Source organism: Carcharodon carcharias, chromosome 4, assembly GCF_017639515.1.
Source record: "Carcharodon carcharias isolate sCarCar2 chromosome 4, sCarCar2.pri, whole genome shotgun sequence".
Taxonomy (NCBI): domain Eukaryota; kingdom Metazoa; phylum Chordata; class Chondrichthyes; order Lamniformes; family Lamnidae; genus Carcharodon; species Carcharodon carcharias.
The window spans coordinates 13641804-13669016 of NC_054470.1; the positions used below are offsets into that span (position 1 = coordinate 13641804).

At 40.5% G+C, this 27213-nt stretch overlaps 1 protein-coding gene across 3 annotated transcripts in view; it reads left to right on the plus strand.

The window, feature by feature from the left end:
• Positions 1-26690, plus strand: part of srfbp1 (serum response factor binding protein 1) — a 247360-nt gene extending 220670 nt beyond the window's left edge. For all 3 annotated transcript variants that reach the window (XM_041185871.1, XM_041185872.1, XM_041185870.1), the window contains 4 exons: positions 14679-14760; positions 23077-23764; positions 23896-23930; positions 25900-26690. In XM_041185871.1, the coding sequence (XP_041041805.1) occupies positions 14679-14760; positions 23077-23764; positions 23896-23930; positions 25900-26072 (978 nt within the window). In that variant the 3' untranslated portion in view covers positions 26073-26690. The remainder of the gene's footprint in view (positions 1-14678; positions 14761-23076; positions 23765-23895; positions 23931-25899) is intronic.
• Positions 26691-27213: the final 523 nt, after the last annotated feature.

Sequence of the window (27213 nt, forward strand, 5' to 3'; positions counted from 1 at the left end):
AAATCAATTGGTAAGCCATTCTTAGACTGTGATATAGTATTAAGCTGCATCTGTAGTTCACTAATTTGTTGTCTGAACCCAGCAGTCATTATTTTTCAAGTCCTCCTATTTGAAGCATGTGCTGTTGAAGTTTTGACCTGAGCTTCAGGATCTCCCTCTGGGATGCCTCCTCTACTAACTGTACAACTTGCAGTTTCTCTTCCATATGATCCTTTTCAGCTTGCCATGTAATGTTCAGTTCAGCCTGCAGTCTTTCCAGCTCAGCGACATGATTCCCCAGTTCTAATATGTCATCTTGGGGTGTTGTAAGTTTCTGGAAACTGCCTTTAGCTGCCTGCTTTTCTGAATTAACTTCTTTCTTTTTCCATCAAGAGCTCATCGTGTCTTTCAGTATTTGCCTTGAGAATTTCAATATCTGACTGCAATCCATTCATTTGGCTATGGATGTTATCTTTCATAACAATGAAATTTACCTAGTCTGTAGGCTCTGTGACTCTAGCAATCATTTTCTTGCTTCTGATCAGAGGGCGCTTTTCAGTGGGTGTACTAGCTTCAACCTTCAGTCATGCTTCCTGGGTCTCATGGTTTATTGAGATCAGCCGCAGCACTTCACAACTAACTGCTCAACACCAGAATAGTAGGGTCATCTTTTCCAGTGACGTAAATGTACAATTAACATCTTTTTCTTTGTGTGTCTTACTGATTTGGGTTGTTCCTAGCTATTGAATCTCAATTCCTGAAGCTCAGCTTCAGTGCATCTTTCCTCAGGTAATAATTTTCTTTCAGGTTTTCAGGAATGATCTTCTGGTATAGTCTAAGCAGTATGATATTATTCTGTGCTCTGTTATCAAGCTTCAGCTTCAGCTTTATGGTTGTGGACTAATTTCTCACCCTCTTCCTGACCTGGATGTTTGATTGTGTGAATTTCTCTTCTCTGGGAACTGTCACAACCAGCCATTTCAAGCAGTTGTATAGTTCCTTTGTCCATTGTGTTCTTAGCCTCATTGTCATCTTCCAGGGTATGGATGCTTTGGTTTCTTTTCCTTCGCTCTGTCTCTGATAGCTCCTTTACCATATCCTTCTTTGTTCGGCACATCTTTTCCCAGTGATTGGGCTTTCCACAAGCTCTGCTGTTTGATCCATTTGCAAGACATTTTCTTCTCTCTGTGTACTCTTGTGGTCATCTGCAGTCCCTGCGCATCTTTTTGTCTGTTTGGCCTGCATTCTTTTGTTGCTGTTTCCCTGCATCCACCGTGCTCCTTTTCTCTTGACTTAGCTGAAGGCTAGCCATTTAGGTAGTCAGCATCTTCATCTGTCTAATTGTGGCTTCTTTTGATCTGGCAGTGTTTACAGCCCACAATATTGTGAGCTTGCCCTTTCCAATCAAATCTTATTGTACTTTAGTGTGTGCAAAATCCCAAATGAACTGGTCCATCAGCCTTTAATCTGTTTCCATCAATTTACATTTACTGGCTACATTTTTTTCAACCTTGTTAGGAAATTGTCAAAAGATTCACCTGATTCCTGTCTCAGGCTTTGAAATTCATTTCCGTGGATCCAATGATTTGACTTTTGCTCGAGATGTGTCCTGAATTTTTCAAAAATTTTGTCTGAGCTTTAACTATCGTTCTCCCTCATCTCCCAGCTATTAAACAAATTTAACCCTTTCCTGCCCACAACAGGATGTAGCTGACTCTTTCCTCTTCACTGGTGCCTTTTAGAAATCTATTGAGTGTCAGTCTGGACTTTCATTTGAACTTCTCAAATGCTGCTAATCAGCCTCCCAATTAATTATGGCCTGTAGCTGTGTGTTCCTTCCTGCAGCGGCAGTCATTTTGTTTTCATACGAATCATTCAGTTCCTCTCTGTCTCTCTCTCTCTCTCTCTGGCACTAACTTGAGTTCATTTGTGTTGATCTAATTCAACATTAAGTCCATTTAAAAAGTTTTAGTGTTACTCACAAACACCTGCTGCCACTCTGTTATCTCTTCTGGTTCCTAAAACTTCTAAATAATCACACTTAAAGACTCAAAATGCTAGCTCCTCATATAGTGTATTTTTTTTCAGCTCTCCATGTAGCTATCGGACTGATAGTTGCTCAACACCTGACTGCAGTGTAGCAGTAAATGTGACACCTTGGATGTATAGCTGCATAACAATTCATTCCTAGCTCTTTATGAATAATAAAACAGTACGAGTCCAGGGCTGGGAGGTTGTGACTTTTGTTTTGGAGCCCAGGGAGCAATACTGTTCCTCCTGGCCCCACAAAGAGCTTTACTCTTGTTTTGAAGAGTCTCTTCAGGCTGCCAACTCAGAGGTTTCCTGTCAGGCCCCAGTTAAAATACATTCAGGACCCCAATGACATAATAGGATTTAAAGCATACATCAATTCACCTGCTTTAGGACTGCAGGTCAAAAGGCCCTTTGTAGCTTGAGAGTTCCATATTCATTGAATCACAATATATTTACTTCCCATATTTAAAAAGTAAAACTTTCCAATTAGGTAATCAAACTTGAATGATACAATAGTTTGTTTTTATCTCTACGACTTTACCCAGCAAACCGTTCTTTTAACATCGCAAGGTCAATATTCTGGAATTCCTTACCTGACACCATTGAGAAAGCACATCAGAACAAGGATGACAGCATTTCCAATAAGCAGCCCACATTCTCGATAAAAAGCAAAAATGTTGCAGATGCTGGAAATCTGAAATAAAAACAGAAAATGCTGGAAAAACTCAGGTCTGACAGCATCTGTGGAGAGAGAAACAGAGTTAATGTTTTTTTCCATTTTTAAAATTTTTTTTTATTTCTATTATTATTTAAATTCATTTTTATTCATTGTTTTATCCCATTTTCAATCTTTTTCCCACCACCTTCCCCACCCCCAGTAGGACCACCTGTCACTTATTCATGTTGCTCTTTCCAGAATGCTTACCCTTGTCCTGCCATTATCACATTCTGTTCGCCAACCTTAATGCCACCACTAGCACCTCCTTTAGCCAGTTTCACTATCATTAACACCCCTTTGTCCTCTTGTCCATGACATCTCTGGCATCCTTCCTTTGCCTCCACTTATCACTGACCTCCTATCCAGCTTCACCCACTCCACCTTTAAACAGTATAAATTTCATTACATTTTATTTCTCTTTCTGAAGAAGTCATAAGGACTCGAAATGTTAACTTTTTTTTTCTCCACAGATGCTGTTAGACCTGCTGAGTTTTTCCAACATTTTCTGTTTTGTTTCAGATTTCCAGCATCCGCAGTATTTTGCTTTTATGCTGGCTTATCATGTAAGGTGTGAAAGGAATTTGCATTTTTAGATAAATGAAGGGATATTTGGATTTCAAAGGGATCTTAGGCTGTTTACAACTAGCCAGATAAACAAGGTTAAGGAGCATGTTTATTTTTCCCAAAGGTTGCTGACAATATTGGCAACATGAAAGTGTTTATATTATGAGCAAGATACAGTTTCAAAGACATTTGAAACAATAGAATTTACATATTAACAAGAGAGAAACATATATAAAGGAGAATGAAAGCCCCTGTGTCAGAAGCCCATGTAAGATCTAACAGGAATGTATGAAATAGCCTTAATGAAGCCCCAAGCCATTTGTGCATAAGTCTTATATATAACGAAACTGAAATTGGGGAAAAGCCATTTGGAATTCCACTGTCAAGTGGGTACAGTGTTAACTTGCTGGTTCTGTTTTAAATCTAAAATGTATTTTAGACTGTTGCCTTAAAGGGGGTGTAACTGGGGGTTAGGTTAATTAGGAATTTTAGGAGTTATTATAGTAGTAAGTAATTGTAGCCTTATGTATGTGCTTAAAATCTTTTGTTAATAAATATTTTTATTTAATTTTTTAAAAATCTCTAAAGGTCTTGGTGGACTCATTACTTCTGAATTCAGTGCACACATCTTGTTATAAATGCAAATTGCAAAACCATTGAGTTGGTGTGACCATGTTCCCCTTGTGGATTTGGTCTGCCTGGCACACCATCTGCCACATTGTAACAGGTGAATTAATTGAAACCTTTAAGATCCTGAGGGATTTTGACAGTGTGGATGTGGAGATAAAAACAAAAAACTGCGGATGCTAGAAATCCAAAACAAAAACAGAATTACCTGGAAAAACTCAGCAGGTCTGGCAGCATCGGCGGAGAAGAAAAGAGTTGACGTTTCGAGTCCTCATGACCCTTCAACAGTGGATGTGGAGAGGATGTTTCCTCTTGTGGGAGGATCCAGAACTAGGGGTAGGGGTCACTGTTTAAAAATAAGGGGTCACTCATTTAAGACAAGAGATGAGAATTTTTTTCTGAGGATAGTAAGTATTTGGAATTATCTTCCTCAAAAGGCAGTGGAAGCTGAGCCTTTGAATATTTTTAAGGCAGAGCTAGATAGATTCTTGATTATCAAGGGGGGTGAAAGGTTATCAGGGAAAGGCAAGAATGCAGGGTTGAGGTTGCAATCAGATCAGTCATGATCTTGTCGAATGGCAGAGCAGGCTCAAGGGGCCGAGTGGCCTACTCCTGCTCCTAATTCATATGTTTGTATGTTAGTAGATTATTCATTAATAAAACAGTTGAAGTTTGCATATAATTATTTGAATCCATTATTTAGAAGATATTAATGTTAGACTGGCATCTGTAATTGCTGAATTAATTTTGCTTTTTCTTCAATACAGGCACTAGTTTAGCTTGTTTCTAATCCAGTAGCATCTGAACAACATTTGTTTACACTCTTGTGATAATTGTAAGACCTTCATGCCTCCGAATCCAACCATAATTATTACAATTAATCCCTTCCCCTTCGTGCTGCAAGCTTTATGATTTTTTTTTAATTTTTGATTCACTTGCTGAGTCATTGAGTCAACTTGTACAAGTTGAGCCTACATCTGGTAGTTTCTAATAATTATATACCTGGATGTTAGCAGTAGAAAGTGTTGCATCCTAAATCATCCAAAGATGTTATTTGTACTTTGTGTGTGTGCTATCACGATCACCATCTCAAGCTGAGCTCTCTCTGTGGCTTCAGTGGCACAATGGATCATGAAACACTCAGGAATTAGGATTACCAATTCAAATTCTAGGCCACTTTGACAACCCAAATTACATTTGACCATTAATGTTGCTAGACTTCCTACTTTTGCATATCCTTCTTTCATATGCGTCAATTATTTTACCATTCTTTTTATTCTGGAGATCCACTCCAAACTCCTAGGCCCAGACTTTCACCATGACAGAGAGGCTCTCCATAGTGGCGAAAATAGCGGAACTGCCTGAAACACGACACTTCTCGTTTTCACTGAGGCAGGATTGGAGGTGGGGCGCATTTCATGCATGCATGGTTTACAGGAGCAGCTGGCTATTTAAATCATCAGCTGCCTCCACTGAAGGTGGGGGGGGGCATGAGGTGGCATGGGTCGACATGAATGGGGCATGGGGAGTGTGTGAGTTGAGTAGTGGGAACTGGAGAGATGTTTCGTGTTTTATTCTTTCATTTTGTTTTTGGACACAACGCTGGAACCCTGAGGCTGGCCTTCTGTCCAGCCTGCCTCAGCACCCGGCATCCTTCTCACTTCTTCCCAGGTTTCTTCTATTCTAGCCCCCCCACCCCTCTACCCAGACCTAAAATCCAACATCTGGGCAGCTATTTTTCAAGTTCAGGTTAGCAGGTCCAGGAATTTTCCCATCCCTGCTCACCCGACCCAGAATAAAAATCCGCTCCCTAGTGTTTCCAGTTAGAAATCTCTAGCTAGGTCATTTTACAGGATGGATGTTCCACTTCCTACAGAAGTTTAAAATGTAAGATTGCACTTTTGTTTTACCTTTTCTCTTTGGGGGGTGGAAAAAGTACAGAAAGGAGAAAAAACTTAATAATGGGAGAGAAGTAGGAATATAAATTCCTTTTCTTGGTACAAAGGCAGGAAAGTGCTCTCCAAAAACTGTTCAGAAAAATCTTCCTGCTTTGATAAATTGTGAATTCTGTGAATGGTGTCCAATGCTATTATATCACTGGGCATCTCATTCCTGTTACAGGCATTTGGAAAATTGTGTTTGCTTAGATGTACTTTACAGGACACCTCATAGATGCAGCACTCTGGTTCTTTTATACCATATATATGAGTTTAAATGCCTTTGCAATAGCTGTTCTATTCATTGAGCTGATTAATGTACACACGTTCATATAACCTTACAATACAGAAAGAGGCCATTCACCCTTCATTTCAATGCTGGCTCTTTGAAAAAAACTTTTGAATTTCTCTCGCTCTCCTGCTTTGTCCCTGTAGCCCTGCAAATATTCTTTCTCCATTATCCAATTGCCTTCGGAAAATAACTATTGAATCTCCTTCCACCACATCTTCAAGCAGTGCACTGCAGATCGTAGCAACTCTTCATTTCCAATCTAATTTATTGCCACAGGGGAGATGGTGACATAGTGGTATTGTCACTGGATCGGTAATCCAGAAACCCAGGGTAATGCTCTGTGGATTCGGGTTCGATTCCTGCCATGGCAGATGGTGGAATTTGAATCCAATAAAAATCTGGAATTAAAAGTCTAATGATGACCATGAAACCATTGCCGATTGTCACTAATGTCCATTAGGGAAGGAAATCTGCCGTCCTTACATGGTCTGGCCTAGAAGTGTCATGTGTCTCCAGACCCACAGCAATGTGGTTGGCTCTTACATGCCCTCTGAACAAGGGCAATTAGGGCTGCGCAATAAATGCTGGCCGACCCAGCGATGCCCACATCCCATGAACAAATAAAGGTTATCTTAACTCTCCATGCCCTGGTTACTGATCATTCTGCCAATAGAAGCAGTTTATCCATATTTACTGTATTAAAATCTCTCATAATTTTGACTACCTCCATTTAATCTCCCCTTGCCTTCTCTGCTCTAAGGAGAACCATTCCAGCTCTTCTAGTCTCTCCATGTAAATGAAGTCCCTCATCCCTAGTACCTTTCTGATAAATACCCTCTGTATCCTCCTCTCTGAGGTCTTGACAGTCTCCCTAAAGTACGCTACCTAGAATAGGCCCTATGGAGAAGGGTTTGGAGGTGGGTGAGGCCGGGGGAGCAGCTAAAAACACTGTCTAGGTGGCTCTCTGAAACTGTCCCATCGCCAGGCAACTTTCTCGGGGATGGGCTGCCATGGGAATCGGCAAGCTGCTCCAAGGAGGCAGGTAGGTAATGAACCAACTAAAGCCCCAACCAAGGGCCATTTTCCCCCAGTGCTGCAAGTTTCTCAGCATCACACAGGCACCCCGCTATGTTGGGAGCCCAGCTGGACTGCAGAGGAGACCCTGCACTGGGCAGTTGGTCACATGTGGCTGAATTAATTGGCAGCATCAGGGGGATGCAGTGCTCACAGGAGGGTGGCCACAGGCTGTCTGCTGGAGGGGGCAACCCTGCACCATGAGGCCCCTCACAGTATTTTGTCATCTTTTTCACCACTAAAGAGAGAGGCCTTTATAAGCACCTCCATTTTGAGGCACCCCCAGATCTCCCAATTCTCCAGCAACACTTCCCTCTCCTGGTGTGTCTGTCACCTGGACATTGCTCTTGGCTCTCCTATTGGGCCTCCTGTTTCCTTCATCTGCTCACAGTCCTTAATTGGACCTGTAATGTTGATCGTCCTGGCACACAGAGGTCATGTGTGGGCTTGGGACCCACATAAGCTCCCAGCACCTGTGGGGAAAATTCAGCCCAATGTCTCAGCTGAGGCCTAATTAGTGATTTATAATAATTTAGCATAATCTTCTTACTTTTGTATTCTAATGCATTAACTTTTAAAGCCAAGGATTCTATATGCATGTTTAACAGCGAATGAAACCACTCTTCTCTCTCACCGTGACTGTTCTCTTTGGTACAGTTTTCACCTCCGCTCCCTAAAATCCAAGGGACATAGACTTGAAAGGGCATGTCAGATAATTGGTTTAACCATCCACCACTGGCTGGCTCACTTAAAATGTTATCAGGTACGAAGATAATCCGCTTCTTTTCTGTACTACAAACTGTCTTTTTAAACTCTTCTCCCCTGTTCCCTCCACCCTCACCTCCAAATACATGTGCACGGGATTCATGAACTTTTGTCACTAAGATTGCTGCCTCTGCCATGTCCCTCCCTTCCTCTTGCACACCTGACCAAACTTTCTTTAACGCCCACCTGCCATAGTCCTGACCTTGCATCTTTCTCTAGTCTCTCTCTCTCCCCCCTCATACCATCCCTGAACTCATCTTGTCCACGAGACCCCCCCGCCCCCAACCCCTCCTGTTCCTTTGACCCTTTTCCCATTAAGCCGCTGATCAGCCAACTCCTGGCTCCCATGTTAGTTGATATTGTAAATGATTTTCTCTCTCTATGGGTGTTGCCCCTTTCTCCTTTAAATCTGGCATCATCACCTCTCTCTAAAGCCAACCCTTGACCCCACCGTTCTTGAAAACCGCCATCTCATCTCCAACCTTCCTTTCCCCGCCAAAGTACTTGAATATATTGTCACCTCCCAAATCGGTTTCCGCCATTCCCAGAACTCCTTGTTTGGATCCCTCCAATCAGGTTACTACATCTGTCACAGTACCGAAATAGCTCTTATCAAAGTCACAAGTGACCTCCTATGTGACTGTAAGAAAGGTAAACTTTACCTCCTCGCCCTTCTTGAACTGTCTGCAGCCTTTGACACAATTGATTATTTCATGCACCTCAAACGCCTCCCCACTGTCATCTAGCTGGGTAGGACTGTATCATCTGGTTCCATTCTTATCTGTCTAATCATAGTCAGAGAATCACTTGCAGTGGTTTCTTTTCCTGCTCCTTCATCATTACCTGTGATGTCCCTCAAGGATCTCTCCTTGTCCTCCTCCAAATTCTCATCTACATTCTGCCCCTTGGTGAAATCAGCTCAAGTCACAGCATTATTTTTCAGATGTACACCGATGACACCTAGCTCCACCTCATCATTACCCCTTGATTCCAAGACTCTGGCTAAATTATCAGAATGCTTATCTGACATCCAATGCTGGATGAGCAGAAATTTCCTCCAATTAAATATTGGAAAGACAGAAGCCATTTTTTCAGGCCTCTTTCCAAACTCTGTTCCCTAGCCGCAAACTACCCCCTCTCCCTGGCGACAATTTGAGATTAAACCAGTCTGTTCACAACCTTGGTATCACATTTGATCCCATGATCTGCTTCTGACCTCATCTTCGTGCCATCTCTAAGACCACCTTTTCTTCATAACATCACCCAATTTTTCCCCCTTCTCTGCTCATCTGCTGTTGAAATCTTCATTTATGCCTTCATTACCTCAAGACTCAACCATTCCAATGCACTCCTAGCTGTCTCCCACATTCTAACCTCTGCAAACTTGAGGTCATCGAATATCCTGCTTGTGTCTTATCTCGCCACAAGCCCCATTCCACTATCACCCTTGGGTTCGTTGACTTACATTGGCTCCTGGCTAAGCAATGTCTTGATTTTAAAATTCTCGTTCTTGCTTTCAAATCTCTCCAAGGCTTCCCTTTCCCTAGTCTCCTCCAGCCCCACAACCCTCCAAGATATCTGCTCTCCTCTAATTTTAGCTCATGTGCATCCCTGATTTTAATCGCGCCACCATTGATGGCTGTGTCTTCAGTTGCCTTGGACCCAAACTCTGGAAAACCTTCCCTACAACCTGCCTGCCCCTTTACTCGGATAGGAGAATGGGCCTTGCTGAGAATTAAGCCATGGGCAGCAACTGGCTTAATCTCAAATCCTTTAAGACACTCCTTAAAACCTATCCTTTTGACCAAGTTTTTGGTCATTTGACCTAATATCTCCTTGTGTGGCTCAGTGTCTTACTTGTTTTATAATGTTTCTGTGAAGCACTTTGAGATGTTTCATTACATTAAAGGCACTTTATAAATACAAGTTGTTGTTATCAACTTGTCCTGGCACTTTCAAAGAGTTGTGCATGTGAAACTTCAGGTCCGTCTCTTCTTGTAACTCCTTGAGACTTGTATCAATTTGCTTACATTTCCTCTCTTCATTCTTCCTCCCAAAAAACAAATATTCAGTCTTCCCTCCATTAAACTTATTCTACCTGTCCCACTAGTATGTCTTTGTCCTCCTACAGGCTGCTACTGTTATCCTCACAGTTTGCTACATCTCCGAGCTTTGTTTCATCTGCAGACTAAAATGTTCTCCCTAAATCCAAGCCCAGGCCATTAATATATATCAAAAAAGAGCAGTGATTCTAATAAGGAAACATCACTTTATACTTCCCCTATTACCTAAAAGACATCTATTCACTACAACTCTCTGTATTCTATTTCTTAGACAGTTTTGTATCCATGCTGCCACTGGTCCTTTTAATCCCATGAGTTTAAGTTTTGCTTACCAGCCTTTTATAAAAATATATTTATGAAGACTGGCATTTATATAAGCACCTTTAATGACTTCAGGATGTCCCAAACCACTTCACAATCAAGTACTTCTGAAGTGCAAGTGTTGCTATGTAGAAAATACAGTAGCCAATTTGCACAAAGCAAAGACCCTCAAAGAGCAATATCTGTTTTTAGTGAATTTGATTGAGGGATAAATAATGGCCAAGATACCCAGGAGGAATTGCCTTGTTCATTGAAATATACTGTAACCTCTTTAGTCCAAAATGCTTGGGATTATAAAATAACTTTAGAATGCCTAACCACATGCATGTGAACCAAATATAAATATGTACCTGAGACATAAAACATGCTAAAGCTAATGTTAAGACACAAAAGTGCACGTTTTCAAATCCGTTCATTTGAAAATATGGGCTGATGTAACATTGTTCAGGGGTCCAGAATAAAACTAAGCATTGTCAACAGTTAAGCAATAGACGCCTTTATAAATGTTTCTCAATGCTTGTAAATCCCAATGCTTTCGTAGGATACATTTTAAGACATTTGCAGTCATTTCAAGTTCTCCTGTACTCTCTACACAAGTGCTTCCCAAACTATTTTCCAACGTGATCCAACTTTAACACACGCGTAAGTGCACATGTGCACACACACATTGTAATCAGCACCTCTACCTCACTTTTGGTCTAGCTTCCAATGCCTGCAAAGCAGAGTTACATGCCTGGGGTCAGGAGCACCTACAACAGGCAAGCAGAAGCTCAGCAAGGTTTAAAGCTGCCACTCACATTCCCAGCTCAGTCGCATGACATCCCTTTTTTCTCCCACACTCCGGACACAGCAATCAGCCAATAAGTTACAATTGCCTGATAAAAGTGTTTCCAAAGGTCGCGAACCACAGTTTGGGAACCGTTGCTCCACGCATTCTCTTTTTCTCTCCTTGCATGGCATCTTTTACATCCTCAACATGATCAAACTGAAGTATGATCAAAGCTGAAGGAAACTAGGAAACTCAGCTAGAGGATCGATCAATAGAGAAGCAATGGCAGACAAATAAAGAGTTTATTTCAGAGTATTCAGAATAAGTATATGCCTACAATGAAGAAAAATTCTAAGGGGAGGACCCACCATCCGTGGTTAACTAAAGATGTTAAGGAAAGCATCAAACTTAAGGAAAAAGCATACAACTCCACAAAGATGAGTGGCTGGACAGATGATTGGACAGAATATAAAGAACGGCAGAGAATGACTAAAAGGTTAATCAGGAGAAAGAAATTAGACTGAGAGGAAGCTAGCTAGAAATCTAAAAACGGATAGCAAGAATTTTTACAGGTATTTAAAAAGGATAAGAGTAAGTAGAGTGAGTGTTGGTCCTCTAGAGAGTGACACTGGGGAGTTAATAGTAGATAATAAGGAAATGGCGAAGAAATGAACAAATATTTTGCTTCTGTGTTCACTGTAGAGGATACAAAAACATTCCAGTAATAGCTGCAAATCAGGTGGTGAACGGGAGAAAGGAACTTGGTGAAATTGAAATCACTGGGGAAACAGTACTGAGCAACTTGATGGAGCTGCAGGCTGGCATGTCTCCAGGTCCTGATGGACTACATCCTAGAGTCTTAAAAGAGTGGCCAATGAAGTATTGTTAATTTTCCAAAATTCGCTAGATTCTGGAAAGGTTCCATCAGATTGGAAAGTAGCAAACATAACCCCTCTATTCAAGAAGGGAGGGAGGCAGAAAAGAGGAAACTATAGGCCAGTTAGCTTGGCATCTGTCATGGGGAAGCTGGTAGAATCGATCATTAACATGGTTATAGCTGGGCACTTAGAAGAGCTCAAGGCAATCGAGAAGAGTCAGCATGGTTTTGTGAAAGGAAAATCATGTATAACCAATGTCTTGGAGTTCTTTGAAGGAGTAACATGCGCAGTGGATAAAGGGGAGCCTGTAGACATACTGTACTTGGATTTCCAGAAGGCATTTGATAAGATACCACATCAAAAATTATTACGGAAAATAAGAGCGTATGGTGTAGGGGATAACATATTAGTATGGATAGAAGATTGGCTGGCTAGCAGAAAGCAGAGAGTATGCAAAAATGGGTCTTTTTCTGATTGACAGGATGTGACGAGTGGAGTCCCACAGGGGCCTGTACTGGGGCCTCAACTTTTTACGATTTACATCAATGACTTAGATGAGGGAAGTGAAGACATGGTAGCTAAATTTGCAGATGACACAAAGATAGGTAAGAAAGTAAGTTGCGAAGAGGACATGAGATTGCAGATAGATATAGATAAGTTGAGTGAGTGAGCAAAGATCTGACAAATAGACTTTACTGTGGAAAAATGTGAAGTTGTTCACTTTGGCAGGAAGGAAAAAAAAGGGGAGTATTACTTAAATGGAGAATGGCTGCATATTCCTGAGGTGCAGAGGGATCTAGGTGTTCTAGTACGAGCCACAAAAAGTGAATATGCAGGTACAGCAAGTAATTAAGAAGGCTAACGGAATGCTATCCTTTATTACAAGAGGGATTGAACATAAAAGCAAGGATGATATGCTTCAGTTACATAGGGCATCAGTGAGACCGCACCTCGAATACTGTGTGCAGTTTTGGCCTCCTTATTTAAGGAAGGATGTAAATGCATTGGAGATTGTTCAGCGGAGGTTTACTTGATTGATACCCGGAATGAATGAGTTGTCTTATGAGAAAAGGTTGGACAGACTTGGCATCTTTCCACTAGAGTTTAGTAGAGTGAGGGGTGATTTGATTGAAATTTACAAGACCCTGAACGGCCTTGACAAGGTGGACATCGAAAGGATGTTTCCCCTTGTGGATGAGTCCAGAACTTGGGGACACTGCTTTAAAATTAGAAATCGCCCTTTTAGGACAGAGATGAGGAGAAATTATTTCCCTGAGGATTGTGCAACTTTGGAATTCTCTGCCTCAGAAGGTGGTGGAGGCGGGGTCATTGAATATTTTTAAGGCGGAGGTAGATAGATTCTTGTTAGGCAGGGGAATCAAAGGTTATCTGGGTTAGATGGGAACATGGAAATCGAAATACAAGATCAGCCACGATCTTATTGAATGGCGGAGCAAGCTCTCAAGGGGCTGAACGGTCTACTCCTGTTCCTATTTCTTATGTTCTTATGTAAACTGCACAAACCCAAATCCGTGGTGCATTGGTGATTTGTCGTGACACCGTAAGCAGGGAATCTGAGAGTTACGAGGCTGTTGAAAAAATTCTGGACAACTGATGCTTCTGGATTCCAGATTTCTGGACTGGCGAGGTTGCTGTGTCGTGCCGTAGGATATTTTATGTTCCCAAGAGGGAAAATGAGGCCTGTGTTTGAAATCGCATCTGAAAAATGACACCTCTGACAATGCAGCATTCCTTCAGTACTGCATTGGAATGTTGGCCTAGAATATGTGCTCAAGTGTCTGGAACAGGAATTAAATCCACTGCCTTCTGCTCCAAGGCAAGAGTGCTAACATTGATCCAAGGCTGATGTTTTTATCTGTATCCCATACATTCCTGGAACATTATTTTGCAGACATTTCATGTTCGCAAATAGCCCCCTCAATCTAACAAATACAATTTGTGTTTTTTTTTAAAGTCTCAACTAAAGTTTACAATTTTCTAAGCTGACATATAAATTAAAACAGATGGCTGTCAAAAAGTGTGGCCACTAGATTTGTTTGTTCATTAATAATATTGATACCAGTGCACTTTAGGAAAAATTGCAATTAAAACAGCAGTTTAATGTAGTATGATACTTATAGTTTCGCAGCAATGTTTTTTCCATCACAAGTGGTGGCTGCAACTAGAAGTTCTATTACTCTAGCATTATGCAGTTCAAAATACACTCCCAAGAAACAACCCAAAATTGAATGGCTAACATTTATATTTAGACTGTTGCATGCTTTCACAGTGAATATGGGCATTGTTTCATAGTTTGCCATGGTGAGATTTGAACTCTTGATCTTGGGGTTACAAGCCTAGTACCATAACCACTTCGCTATTTAGACCAAGCTGGATCACATTGCCCCTGCAGCTAGTTTGTATAACTCTTTCGAGTACAAACACGTTTCCATCTGTTCCTATTCAGATGAAGTTACATTGTTTCATAGTTTGCCATTGTGAGATTTGAACTCTTGATCTTGCATGGTGCACTGATTAGTTCATGATATTAATTATCATGAAGGGGACAGTTACCTGTTTGTGCTGGAACAATTAATGTATTTAATTGATTGCTCATCAACTTACTAATCATTTTCTTTGTTGTTTGGACTTGACAGCCTAATTCCACAGTAGTTGAACGAGCAGTTGCACGAATTGTATCACATCCACTCATCAGCAAAAAAATTGCAGCTATTAAAGGTAAGATGCAGATTACTGTAAAACACATAGTGAATAAAACAGTATGCATGACTTTCATGTCTATGCTACAGCTTGCTCATTCCAGTGATATTGTTATCTGTTCTTTATAACCATACAACAATAATAATTCAAGTTTAGTTTCTAATGTTTACATACAAAAATATTGGTAGTTTCATCATTTAGTTTCATTAAATTTTCAGCCATTGACCAGGATTTCGAATTTTCATATTGTACATTGACAACGACAACAATTATGGGGAGAAAGAAATTTCCTGGTGTACCAGGAGCTTGAATGAAGTGTCATAGAACGGTGAAATGCAGTTTTGTTTCTGATCTTGACCATGCTATTCTGAAGAGATTTTGGCCTCAGAGGGAGTAAAATCACAGAGGAATAATCAGTTAATGATTATGTTTACCTACCTCTGAGCAATTCTGACAGAATCTTTAATACAGACTGTTTGTCCTCTTAGCTCAGTTGGAGCATGCTTATTGAAAGGGGAATTAAGGAAATACACGTTGTTGATTATGTCTGAATATGTTTGCAAAGCTGGTGAAAACTTCTTTCACTGTACACCTTGTTCTATGAGCAGATCGTTTGTTTGTTTATGAAATTGTGTAAATGCGAATTTGTTTCACCGAAAAATCCGAGCTCAAATGGCACAAGAACCGACGCAATAAGTGCAAAATACTGCAGATGCTGGAAGTCTGAAATAAAAACAAAGTAAGTGCTGGAATAACTCAGCAAGTCTGGCAGCCTCTGTGGAGCCAGAAACAGAGTAAACATTTTGAGTCAAATATGACTCTTCTGAAGAAGAAGGTTCATTCGACTCTTAACGTTAACTCTGTTTCTCCCTCCACAGATGCTGCCAGACCTGCTCAGTTTTTTCCAGCACTTCCTGTTTTGCATAAGAACAGAGGTATTCTAATTTAATGTTGTGTCTGACATGCCCTGATATGTCCTCTCTATGAACCTAACTTGGCTAACCACTGTTGTATTCTCCCAGTTATCAATAAATGGAAGGTGCCATCAACTGGCACCCTAATCAATATCCCTGACATCAAAACAACAGTTGACAGTGTGGCAACAAGGATCCCCAGCAAAACTTTGGTCAATCAGACATCAAATAATGGCTAAACCAAGAAAAAGCCCAAACAATTTTCCTGAGCTTTGTCAACAGCACAGGACCTTGTCCTCTGCCATCAACATCTTGTTGAAATTGTCATTTATCAGAAATATTACTGGACCAGTCATATCACCACCATTGCTACAAGAGCAGTCTAGAAACTGAGTACATTATGATGAGTGGCAGACTTTTTAAACCATGAATGCTTCTCTACCATATACAAAGCTGAAAATCAGGAGTGTGATGGAATACTTGTTTGATTAGTTGTAATAACATTCAAGCAGCTTGACACCATCCACAATGCAATTCACTTGATTGGCCCCTTTGCGTGATCTTGATATCCACATTGTGCAATGTAGTTCTGCTATCTACTATCTATCAAATACACTGCACCTTACTAAGCTTATTTTAACAGAATTTGTGGGGCTGGAAATATGAGCAGCAATATCATGGGTGTATCATCACATTCCAAGTTCTAACACCCCATCCTCACATGGACATATATCACTATTACTTCATGGATACTGCGACAAATTTTGGAATTTTTTACTCACCATCATTGGACAGAATGCAGTGGTTCATGGAAGAGGTCTACCATCACCTTCTCCAGACCACTAAGGATAGATAATAAATGTGACCTTATCATGCACATCCCATGAAGAAATATATTAAAAATTGAGGAGAAGAGAGAATGGCTCTGATTTTGCAATAAGGATAATGGTGAGACTAACGACAAGTAAATTGGACAGCAAATAATGTCCATCCACCCATGTGCAGTAAAATGTGAAAGTCCAGAAGGTGCTATCTCATTTCCCTGCTCCTTCACCAAGTGTGGTGAAACAGGATCTCATCAATAGATTTGGGAGGCGTTACCAGGTTTGGATACAGGTGGGAGGTTAAAATTGGCAAAAACCTGAGAATGTTGGGAAGTTGGCTTCAACTGACGTTCACATTTACATTGAATGTGGAACAGGCAGGTAGCCTATTAACATATGCTAATCATTCAGTTAGAGTGATATTTCAACTCCCTTTCAACACAACTATTGAGGGGGCTGACTCAGACTCATAGAAGCATTGCACTTAAATGCTCAGTAGTCACAACTGTTTTCTTACCTACTAGTGGGAAAGGGTTTGTTCACGGTACTTCTGCTGATAGCTTACTTTCTACTTGCAAGAGACTTTTTTGAATCAGGGCAGGATGGATGGCACTTTGGTTGTCTTAGATTGGACCTTGAATGAGTACCAATCTGATCAGCCCCAGTATTCTGCTCTTGACCTGTAGTTGGACAGCAGGGAGGGGAGCAGCAAACAAGTGAGGTCTGCCGGAGGCCTACCCTGTGACATAGGGTGTACAAGCAGAGGCTAGGTTCCCTTGATATGTTCGAGCAGCAATGTTTCAGGAGCCTCAGGTTGTTGATTCAGGTGGTAGCAAGGCGTCTCCAGTCTGCTAGAAGAAGACCTGCTGCATGCTAGACCTGCTGACCAAATGTTTCCTGGGCTGTTAAAGTGACCATTTCCCTCAATATTTTACTCTTTAAGATCCTTCCAGAGCTGTGCCAAAGACATATCCAAGATCTCCCATAATTGTATTTCTTAAGTGCTTTTAATTCAGGGGTCAAGTGACAAACTGTTAAGAGCTGACTATTGCAGTTTTTGATGTCATCAAACCCCCTTCATTAGATTTCAGGTTGACAATTCAATGTCAGTTTTCTGTTGTTCCCCATGTTTCTCTTTCTGTTTTTATTTTCCCTTTCCTATACTTATCCTGTTTCTTTACAGTTCATTATTTTGCTGTTCTTTTTAGCTTGCCTCAAGTGCCAATCCTTTGAAATGAAAAATCTTTTCATTTTCACACCCAATATCAGGCCAAACATTCTGAACGTTAATACACATCGAGTAAACACTGTGCACTATCTGACAATATGCCCTTAGCACAGCCTCGGAAAAGTAACCCATTATAATTTTTTTCTTCATTTTTATATATACTGATTTTGTCTGAGTGAGCTATCAGGTGTTTATTCAATTGGAACTTTAATGCTGTGGACCTGAGTCATGGCTACGGAAATTAATTTTGTGTTAGAACCTTTCAGCCAGTAGGAGAGCCTCTCATTAAAATTGGATTCAAACCAAAATGCTGAGTGAAAATCCACCTCACTCACTCATTTTCAAAGCAACATCAAATTCAAATACTTAAACCAGTTTTGCAACAGCCTCCTTTGTGGATGAAATCTGTAAATTTCATCAATCTGACTTGCACTCAAGCTGAGGCATATCATGAACCTGCTTTTCTTTGAAGTAACAAATGTGGCACAAGCTGCAAAGGGCTGTCGTGATAATCTACATATCTTATAAGAAATACTTTAAAATAGCATTACATTAAGAAAAACCACAAACATTTTTGACTAAGGGGTAGAGTTTAATACAAATGTCTGTGTGACATGTAATAACTGTTAGGAAACAGAGATAGTTTAAGTAAGTTATATTGGTATTTGTAGGTGTTAGGAATGAGTCTTAGCTTTAATGTTTGTTTGATTTGTATTTCTGTATCTGTGTGCTAAGAAAGATCAAATGGAGCTTTAGTTTCACTTTAAAAAGGTGCTTGCATTTCTAATGAGAGTTTACGACTTAAGAAGTTAAGCAAACACGAGGGTAGAAGAATTGGACTGAATGGGCACAGAGAGGCAGGTTCCTCCCACAGATGCACAGAAAAGCTAGAAACAACAGTTTGTTTTGGAATTTCAGCAAGTTTTGAAGATAGCTACCAGGCAGGAGCAGCCTAGAAGGGGCAGACAGCCAGCTCCAAGCTAAGGAAAAGACCCAAAAATCCAAGGCAGTGCAACAAGAGAAGGTCCCAAGCAGACCTTCTAGTCAAAGGAAGGACAGGAACCTGGGAAAAAGTCCTGTTAAGTAAAGTGTGAGGGGCAGAGAGAAAGGTTCCAAGCTTCAGATTTAAAGAGACAAAAGCTGCAGAAAGCAGCTTTAAAGTGAGAACAGCTTGCAAGAGGCAAAAAGGTTCAAAGAGACAACTGAAGGTCTGTAGCTCTTGGCTATGGGCATGTGAAGTAGTAGTGGTACTGTTGACAGCTGAGTCAGTGAGATAGTGAGTGTGTGGAAGGCAGCTTAAATGCAGGTGGTGACCCAGGGGAGAAGAACATCAGAAGGAGAGTTAAAAAAACCTGGAGGTGAACCCTTGCGGGAGGCATCTGAGAGAGAGTGTCAGTTTGGGAGAAGATTCCAAGACAAGTTCTTGGAAAGTGGAGATTGGAAGCCCTCGTGTGAAAGACGTTGTGCAGTGAGACAGGTTGGCTCACGGTCTGGGGGGTGTTGAGAGACCCATAGCATCTGGCTGAGGTGGCATCTGTCACTTGGTTTCAGAGTGTGGTGTGTCTGACCACAGGATACCTATTGGTACATGGACTGTGTACTTACTGTGGACATTGGAGTATAAGGTAGCTTTTGTAACTTGTGTTATCCTTACATACCTGTCTATAGCAGTAAAGGTATAATTGTGGGTGAAGAAGTATTGTAATATGGTTCATCTTTCCTTGTTAAGTAAATTATTTTTTTGTTAAAAGTTCATCAGCTGACTCCTGTGACTCTGGTCGGTAGTTACTCTCTACGTATCTAGACAAGCAAATAAAAGTTAGGATCTATCAAGCCGGGTTCCACTCTGGGATCAGACTTGTCCAGGGGTAACCTCAACATGGGATCGTAGCATAATGTAATAAGAGAAAGGCGGTGTAAAGGAGGATAGCACCTTTCAGAGGAGAACTCGCCATGTTCTTTGGTGTGACTCATCCTATATTGGTCCTCATATTCACCCAGCTCTCACCGGTGGATGCAAGCAGTTGTTAGCTTGTGACAGCAGCTACACCCTGGTAAACCACTTCGCAAGTGAGCCAATCCAGTTGAGGGTTGTTGTCTGGTCTCCTACCCTCGCTGACATATGAATTTGTCTACTCTGAAATGCGAAGACTGATTCGAGCAAACTGGTCAGATGAGACCAATCTAAGGTCAACGGTTTTGAGGGGTCAGCACCATGATGAGGAACTTGTAGAGCTCGAAGACACTGAAGACGTCCTGATCACCCACTGCATCTGAATCTACCTCCAGCCATCTAGACTCATCTTGCCAAGAAATGTCAGGGTGAGATAGTGAGGCTGGTGATGCACAACCCTCTCACTGTAATCTAATTCATGCACAAGTCATGTTTGATATCTTCCTATCAGTTGTAGTCCATCATCTTATTCGTCACAAGCCCTGTGGGGATGGGTGAGTGAAGTAGCGGCAGGTATGGATTCACTGGGAGCTGTAGCTGCAAACCTGCACACGGGCAACTCAGGCCATAGGGTAATTTTTAACTGGAAGGAAGCAGAAGTGGAACTTGGCAGCCCACCAAGCAACTGAGCATCCCTTTTCAGAGTCACACGGCTCACCTCCCCAGCATGAGAAGGGGCTAGAAAAGGTGCCCTAAACATGTCTGCTGCCCACCCCACCCCCTGCCCTGCAGACCACAGCTGGCTGGGATCCCATCCACAGTAATAAGCCAATCTCAAAGTCAATATCACAACTCCTAAGTGAAACCCTCAAAGTGTTCTTATAGTGCTTTCCACTTGTACAGGCAGACGATGGAGGCATCTTTTTATTCATGCATGATGGTTCCTTGCTTCCACATAGACTGAGAGTTCAGTGAGCTTCTTGACCAGGCATTGATCTCCAATTGTAAACCTCAGCTGGGATAGCATCAACTCCTGGAAGCTTTGCATTCGACAGGAGTTTGCTTGGATTTGTTGTTTCTGACAGCTTGGGAAGTTTACAGGATCACAGACTATCAAGAGAGCAATCGATGGCAACCTGTGGCAGCCCGTTGACTGCTTCTTAATTGACAGACGAAGGCCGAGGTAAAGTGCTCTGCTTACCTTTCGCGAATTTGGATCTTTTCTATGAGCAGCGTTCACCCATCAGCACTAAGGTTTGGTGATGTACCAGTAGACGGGGGCCCGTAGACAGATTTCAGAGCATTGTGGAATCTCTTCCAGTCTTTGTGGTCTGCCGATGACTGAGTTGTCCGTTCTCATTTATTTTTCTCTGGTCATGCTGCCCAAGGCAGGAGGACCATGCCTCATGTCCACACCCACTCTTGCATTGAAATCCTTCAGTAATTAAAGATGTCCTGATTTGGGGATTCTGCTGATAGTAGTGCCAAGCTCCGCATAGAACTAGTCTTTTGCCTCTGTAGTGAAGCACAGCGCTGAAGCATAGATACCCATTAGGTTAATTGGCCCTGTTTGAGCTGAGAAGCAGATGGAGAGAACATGTTCTGAAACATATGTTGGGGGTATTCTGTCATCAAGAGTAGCGACTTCCCTGCAGAAAGGCCTACACCTTACTCACGCATTTCCTTTGAACTCTTTCCCCTGCCAGATGAATGTGTAAATCCTTTTCTTTCAGTGATCTGCTCTAGGTGAGCCTTGTCCCTTGCAGGGATGCTATGTCAATGTTCAGCCTATCAAGTTCCATGTCAATCACTGCTGTCTTACACACGTTACTGAGCAGCTGCAAGTCATGTTAGTCCCGTGCACATGGTCCTGATATTCCAGCTTTCCAATCAAAGAGTTGCTATCTTCTTTTTGTTTATTTTACTTGTCTGCTTGGTACAATGGATCCTGACCGCTTGTTCAGCGGAGACTCTAAGGTCCAAGCATCCATTGAACCAAATGGACCTTGGCGGTTAGCACCTTACTAGTCGGGTTGCAGTGGGTGGTGGTTGACTGCTTGGGCATATTGGTCCCTCCTACTGTCAGCGACAGCCTAAAGCACCCATTTTCCACATCAAGTCAAGCTTGTTACTCATTGCAGCTACACCCTGCATTATGCTAATGCTCTGCAGCAAAACTGGAGTGTCCCCTCTAGGATGCAAGCCTGGACAAAATTTATGGAGACCCTGGGCTGCCCAAACATCAGGGTCACCCTCTCAACCTTCCCAATTAGAGTCCAAAGGACAACAAAACACTGTTTGACACCAGATTGGTTACAGGTGTTGCCAGAAAAATGGCATATTTACAGCAGTCAACCTTTGGGCTCCACTCCAGATTTTTTGTCAGGTCTTCTCCATTAGCCTTCAACTCTCCCAAGGTATCCACAAGGCAGTAGAGCTATTCGGCCACAGCTCAAGTTTGGTTCTCGAGTGCCAGGGCACGTCCACATAGCAAAGATCTGTACATTGCATGGCTGGGTGCCAAACTTCCTCAGCCTTCCTCTGCAGCTTTGGCCTGGGGCTGTGAGAGACCCACAAGGAAGCATAGCTGAGGAGTTACTGATGGAAAGGCTGTGTGCTGATGGAGAGACTTGCACATTTGACTCTCTTTTTCGCATTGTTGCTAGCCAATGGTGTAAGCCGAAAATGAGAAGCAAACTAGCATATGAGTGGAAAGCAATGCTAACTCGCTTCACTCATACACTAGATGCATTACATTGACCTGTTGAACATGCATGTTTTTAGTGTTGATCAACAATGGTAAATTCTTGGGGTTATTTTCTGCAAACTGAGACCCTCTGCCTTCACAATAAATCTTCACATAAAAAAGCCAAAAATGATCTCATCATTAAAACCATTCAAATTCAAAGAGTCTTCATTTTGTCTGTTTTCATATTATATGAATGAATGTTTACGTAATCATTTTAAATGTATGTATATGCACTGCATTATCAAATTAAGTGACTAAGATTATAATGACCAAGGTCTTAGGCAAGTAAGGTACTATTTATTCATCTCATCCATAACTGCCACACTCAGATCAGTATAAAGCAATGCATATTTATTGTCAAGTATTATCATTTTTTAATAAATTATCTTCAGAGCTGAATTAAATAAGCATTAAATGTTATAAAAAATGTATAATGTTTTAAGATGATTGAGAAGATTTTATTTTAACACAATTCTTCTCTTCCCACACAAAACGTTTAAATAGACACCACCACTTGGCAACAACATGGAGTGTTGTTTATCCAGTTATATGTGACACTAGTAAATGACAAAATATTATCTTTACTCTACTGAAAAGCCAAATTGGGGAATAACAGTTGAGGTGTAGTAATTTCGTAGAGCAGGCACGTGTGATTATAAAATAGTTTTAAAGCTAGTATTGTGAAGTACACGTTTAAGTAATGATTTTTACTTGTTTCCTTCCAGCTGCCGTCAATTCATTCACAGAAGCAAGACAAAAAGCGAAAGAGCAGAGATTGCAGAGTTTGCCTGATCTGCAAACAGGAGCACTACAACAGGCAAGTCCAGAAGAAAATTCACCTGATAAAACAAATGAGATAAAAAAGGATGATACTGCTGGTGAGAAAACCAAAACACCAGCCATGAAGCAAACCAGTGCAATAGTAAATAAACCGGAAACTGAAGCTCCACATGAAGTCAGAACTTCCATAACCCAAGCTGCAGAAGTTACACTGGCCCACCAAGATATTGAAGAGAAGAAGTGTACCCTGTCAGAAACACAGAAAGAATTAAATGTTCCCATTAAGTCAGAGAATACAAAACCTATTGAAGCAGATGTCAGTAACCAGGATGTCTCCAGTGATGAAGAAAAGGAATATTTTGATGATAGCACAGAGGAGAGGTTTTACAATCAGACAACTAGTGATGACAGCGGAGATGATGATTTCTTTATTGGAAAGGTGAAAAAAATAAATAAAAAGAAGCAAGAACTTGATCCAACTTTTGAAAGCAACACTGTGAAAGAAGATAAAAAAAGTATGCCAAGTATCATGAAAGAAGGAAAGAATGATCCCAAAAAGAACAGTGGCACAAAAACATTTGGATCTTTATTTTGTAATAATTTGTCTGGTTCAAAGGCTTCAACGCAGAAGAGGTAAAAGCCAGGTTTAATTTTGGTTTCAAATTTGTTTTTGAATTAAATTGTTATAAATAATACAAAAAATAAATACTGTTTCCCGACAGCAAGATAAACTATGTTTCAAACCTCTTTCTATATTTTCTCAGCCACTTTCGAGGAAATAACCAGAGCAAGAAATCAGGTCAGTGTGGATACTTTTTAAAATTGGCTTTTCTATGATCATTTTGACTCCAATCCGTATCTTATAAACATGATTGAGCCCTAATTTTGAAACTGAATTTCATGATGCTGTAATTCTCTTTGCTGTGGAAGTGCCAAGGTTTACTGCACCATGAGAATTCTGTAAACAAGTAGGGAACACGCCACATGATGGAGTGCTTGGGAGCACTAATTGGTGGCACCATAAAGTGATGGGATGTTGATTTGCCCTGTTTCTTCGTGAGGAAAATGCCAAGCTGGGGGGAGGGAGTTAGTGTTGTGGGTACATGGTCATTCTTGTGCACTTCTTAAGTGCTTATTTCAAGCAGCAGGCTACAGAGTCTGCTGGGAAAAGCAGCAAAAAGGAAAAAAAATAACAATACAGAAGAGTCCTATAAAACCATAGGAAATAGACTTGGACTTTCAAGCATGGTCCACCATTCATTAAGATCATTGCTGAACTTCTATATCAACTCCATTTTCCTGCTCTAATTCCCCTGTCTTTTGATACCCTCAGAGACAATATATATATGATTTCAGTCTTGAATATACTAATCAACTGAGCATCCCCAACCATCTTCATAAAAGAATAAGTTAAAGCATTTAGCCCAATGTTTCCGTCTCTTGTAATAGATCATGTCAGGGACTGCCCTCGATTTGTTCAATTTTCTGATGATGTGAAATCAAAAATTTCTAAAACATGAAAACTGAAAACTTCCTCGCCCTTGAGAGGAAATGAGCAAAAAAATTTCATGCTATCCACCTACAATGATTGATGCCTGAAGAATTTTGTTCCTTGAAAAGATTCCAATGAACAGGGCAAGATGGTGTGTGGGGCTTATAACACCAAACGTTGAAACGCCAGCTCACACTAGAAAAAAAATGAATCTATATGTTTTGGGACATTTTTTTTTCCTCATTTTTTCAACAAGTATTATTTTTATTCTTTGATGGGATGTGGGTGTCGCTGGCAGGTCAGCATTTGTTGGCCATCCCTAATTGCCCTTGAACTGAATGGCTTGCGAGGGTTATTTCAGAGGCAGTTAAGAGTCAACCATATTGCTATGGATCTGGAGTCACATGTAGGCAAGACCAGGTAAGGATGGCAGATTTCCTTCCCTAAAGGACATTAGTGAGCCAGATGGGTTTTTATGACAATCGAAGACTGTTTCATCAGTGCATGGAAATTAAGCACTTTCTCGCTTCTCTCTTAGTCATTCGGTGTTGCAGGATATCTGCGGAATAAGGATTCCTTTATGCTGCCTCAGTTATGTGTTTTAATGAAGAAAGCATTCCTGTTGTACAAGTCTAAATAGACAATATCTCAGTCTTGTAACCCTGCTGATAAGTATATGAAGCCATGGTCATTAAGACCGAGCGTGAATTTTCCCAGCCCATTCCAAGTAAAACCCTTATTTCTAAGCAAAGAAAACAAATTTTCATTCCATCAGTTTGGCCTAGATGCTAACCAAGATTTTAGAAAAAGGGTAATGTGTTAACTCGCTGCCCTATCCTGGACCTGGGATGATATTTTTATGAAGATTAGATTGGACCATTGTATGGCTCTCAAAGCCTTCAGACATCATTTTTTAAAACAAAAAATATCCCATTCAATTTCTTATCTCTGAAATGTTCCCATTATTTGCTACTGCATTTAAGAATTTCCTGACACAAAATTAGTTAATTTTGTTAATGAGTTAATTTCTGCCCCGTATGTTTTTTTTTAATTCAGATCTCTGTAAAGGATCATCCTTTCCCTCAGGATAAAATGAATGCTTTCTTATGTAATACTACTAAGATATGAAAATTGATACTTTTTAAAAGATATAACAGTATGGGAGGATGGTATGTTGATCTAAAGCCTCTTGTGTGGTATAGTTGCATTATACTGTAAATGAACTCGAATTGCTTATAAATTATAATTCTTACTTTGTTGCTTTTTGCTTGTACAGATGTTAAACAAGACAAAAGCTTGTCCTTTCGTGACAGATCATGTAGGAGGCCTGGTGTTGTAATTCCAAAGCCACAGCAATCACTTCATCCCTCTTGGGAAGCAAGCAGAAAGCGGAAAGAGCAGACCCAAATCCTTGCATTCCAGGGGAAAAAGATCAGATTTGATGATTAATTTTTTTTAACCAGGGAAATAACATTTTATTACATTATTTTGTATTCAAGGCAGTTCTATATAATGACAGTTATCACATAAACAACAAACATCTGTCCTGTGTTTTTATGCCAAAAGGAATTGTAGAGTTCATTTTAATGCAATTTATTTATCACAGATAGTTTCCAGATTTTTTGAAGTACCCTTTCTGGAAAAATAAACATTTAAAATTCATATTAAAATGCAATACAAGATTTGTTAAATATTAAGTATGTAATACGGGATTGCTTTTTTAATATTTTTTTCAGGCTAGAAACATTCGAAATATGAAAATAAAGGAAGTGTTAAATTGGAAAATTTCTATAACTATAATTCAGTGAATCTTCTCATTCAACATTTTGGCAGTTATTCAAATTTGTGATGGTCAGTGTTTTGTCACAATTGTAAAACAGATCCATGTAATCATTTCCTACTGTGTCTTTTGTGAATTATTCCCACAGCTTGATGATGCTTTAACCTTGAATATTTAAAGGCATCTCTTTGTTTAAGCTTCCAATGATGAATGGTATTAAGAGAACTAGACAAATGCAAACTAGACAATGTTGAGGAGTTCTCTGAATAAATTCTGTCAATAAATGATAAATTTGTTACAGACATTTTACTGGAGTGCTCAGAAAAGTTAATAGTTGATTTTAAACCAAAAACAAAAATCATGGATATTGTCCTAAAACTCTTCTGTAGAGGATTCTATTTTTCGAACCTTAGACTGCTGACTGCTCCAAAGAATTTTAGTTCATGGCTGGCTCAAGGAATCTAAGTTGGGTGGAATAGTGATTTAGTGAATAGATTGTTGTACAGTATCTATATTCTGTAACATGATTATCATTCACTGCATAAAATCACAATCGTATAGCTGAGAATACCTAACCTCTGAGATTCTATTGTTTTTGCACTCATTACAATTAAGGCAACAGAATCTTATGGCTATGTCGTGTTTTATTTTTGGCCTTTTGATTCACAATTCTGAGATGTTATTGACCCATTGTGTTTCTGTCAACACAGAATTTTGAATTAAAAAAAAACACAACACAGCAGTGCAATAAGCTTCTGTTGCCATTGTTAGCATACATAACAGGATTCTCTGTAAGTACTTCAGGGGGAA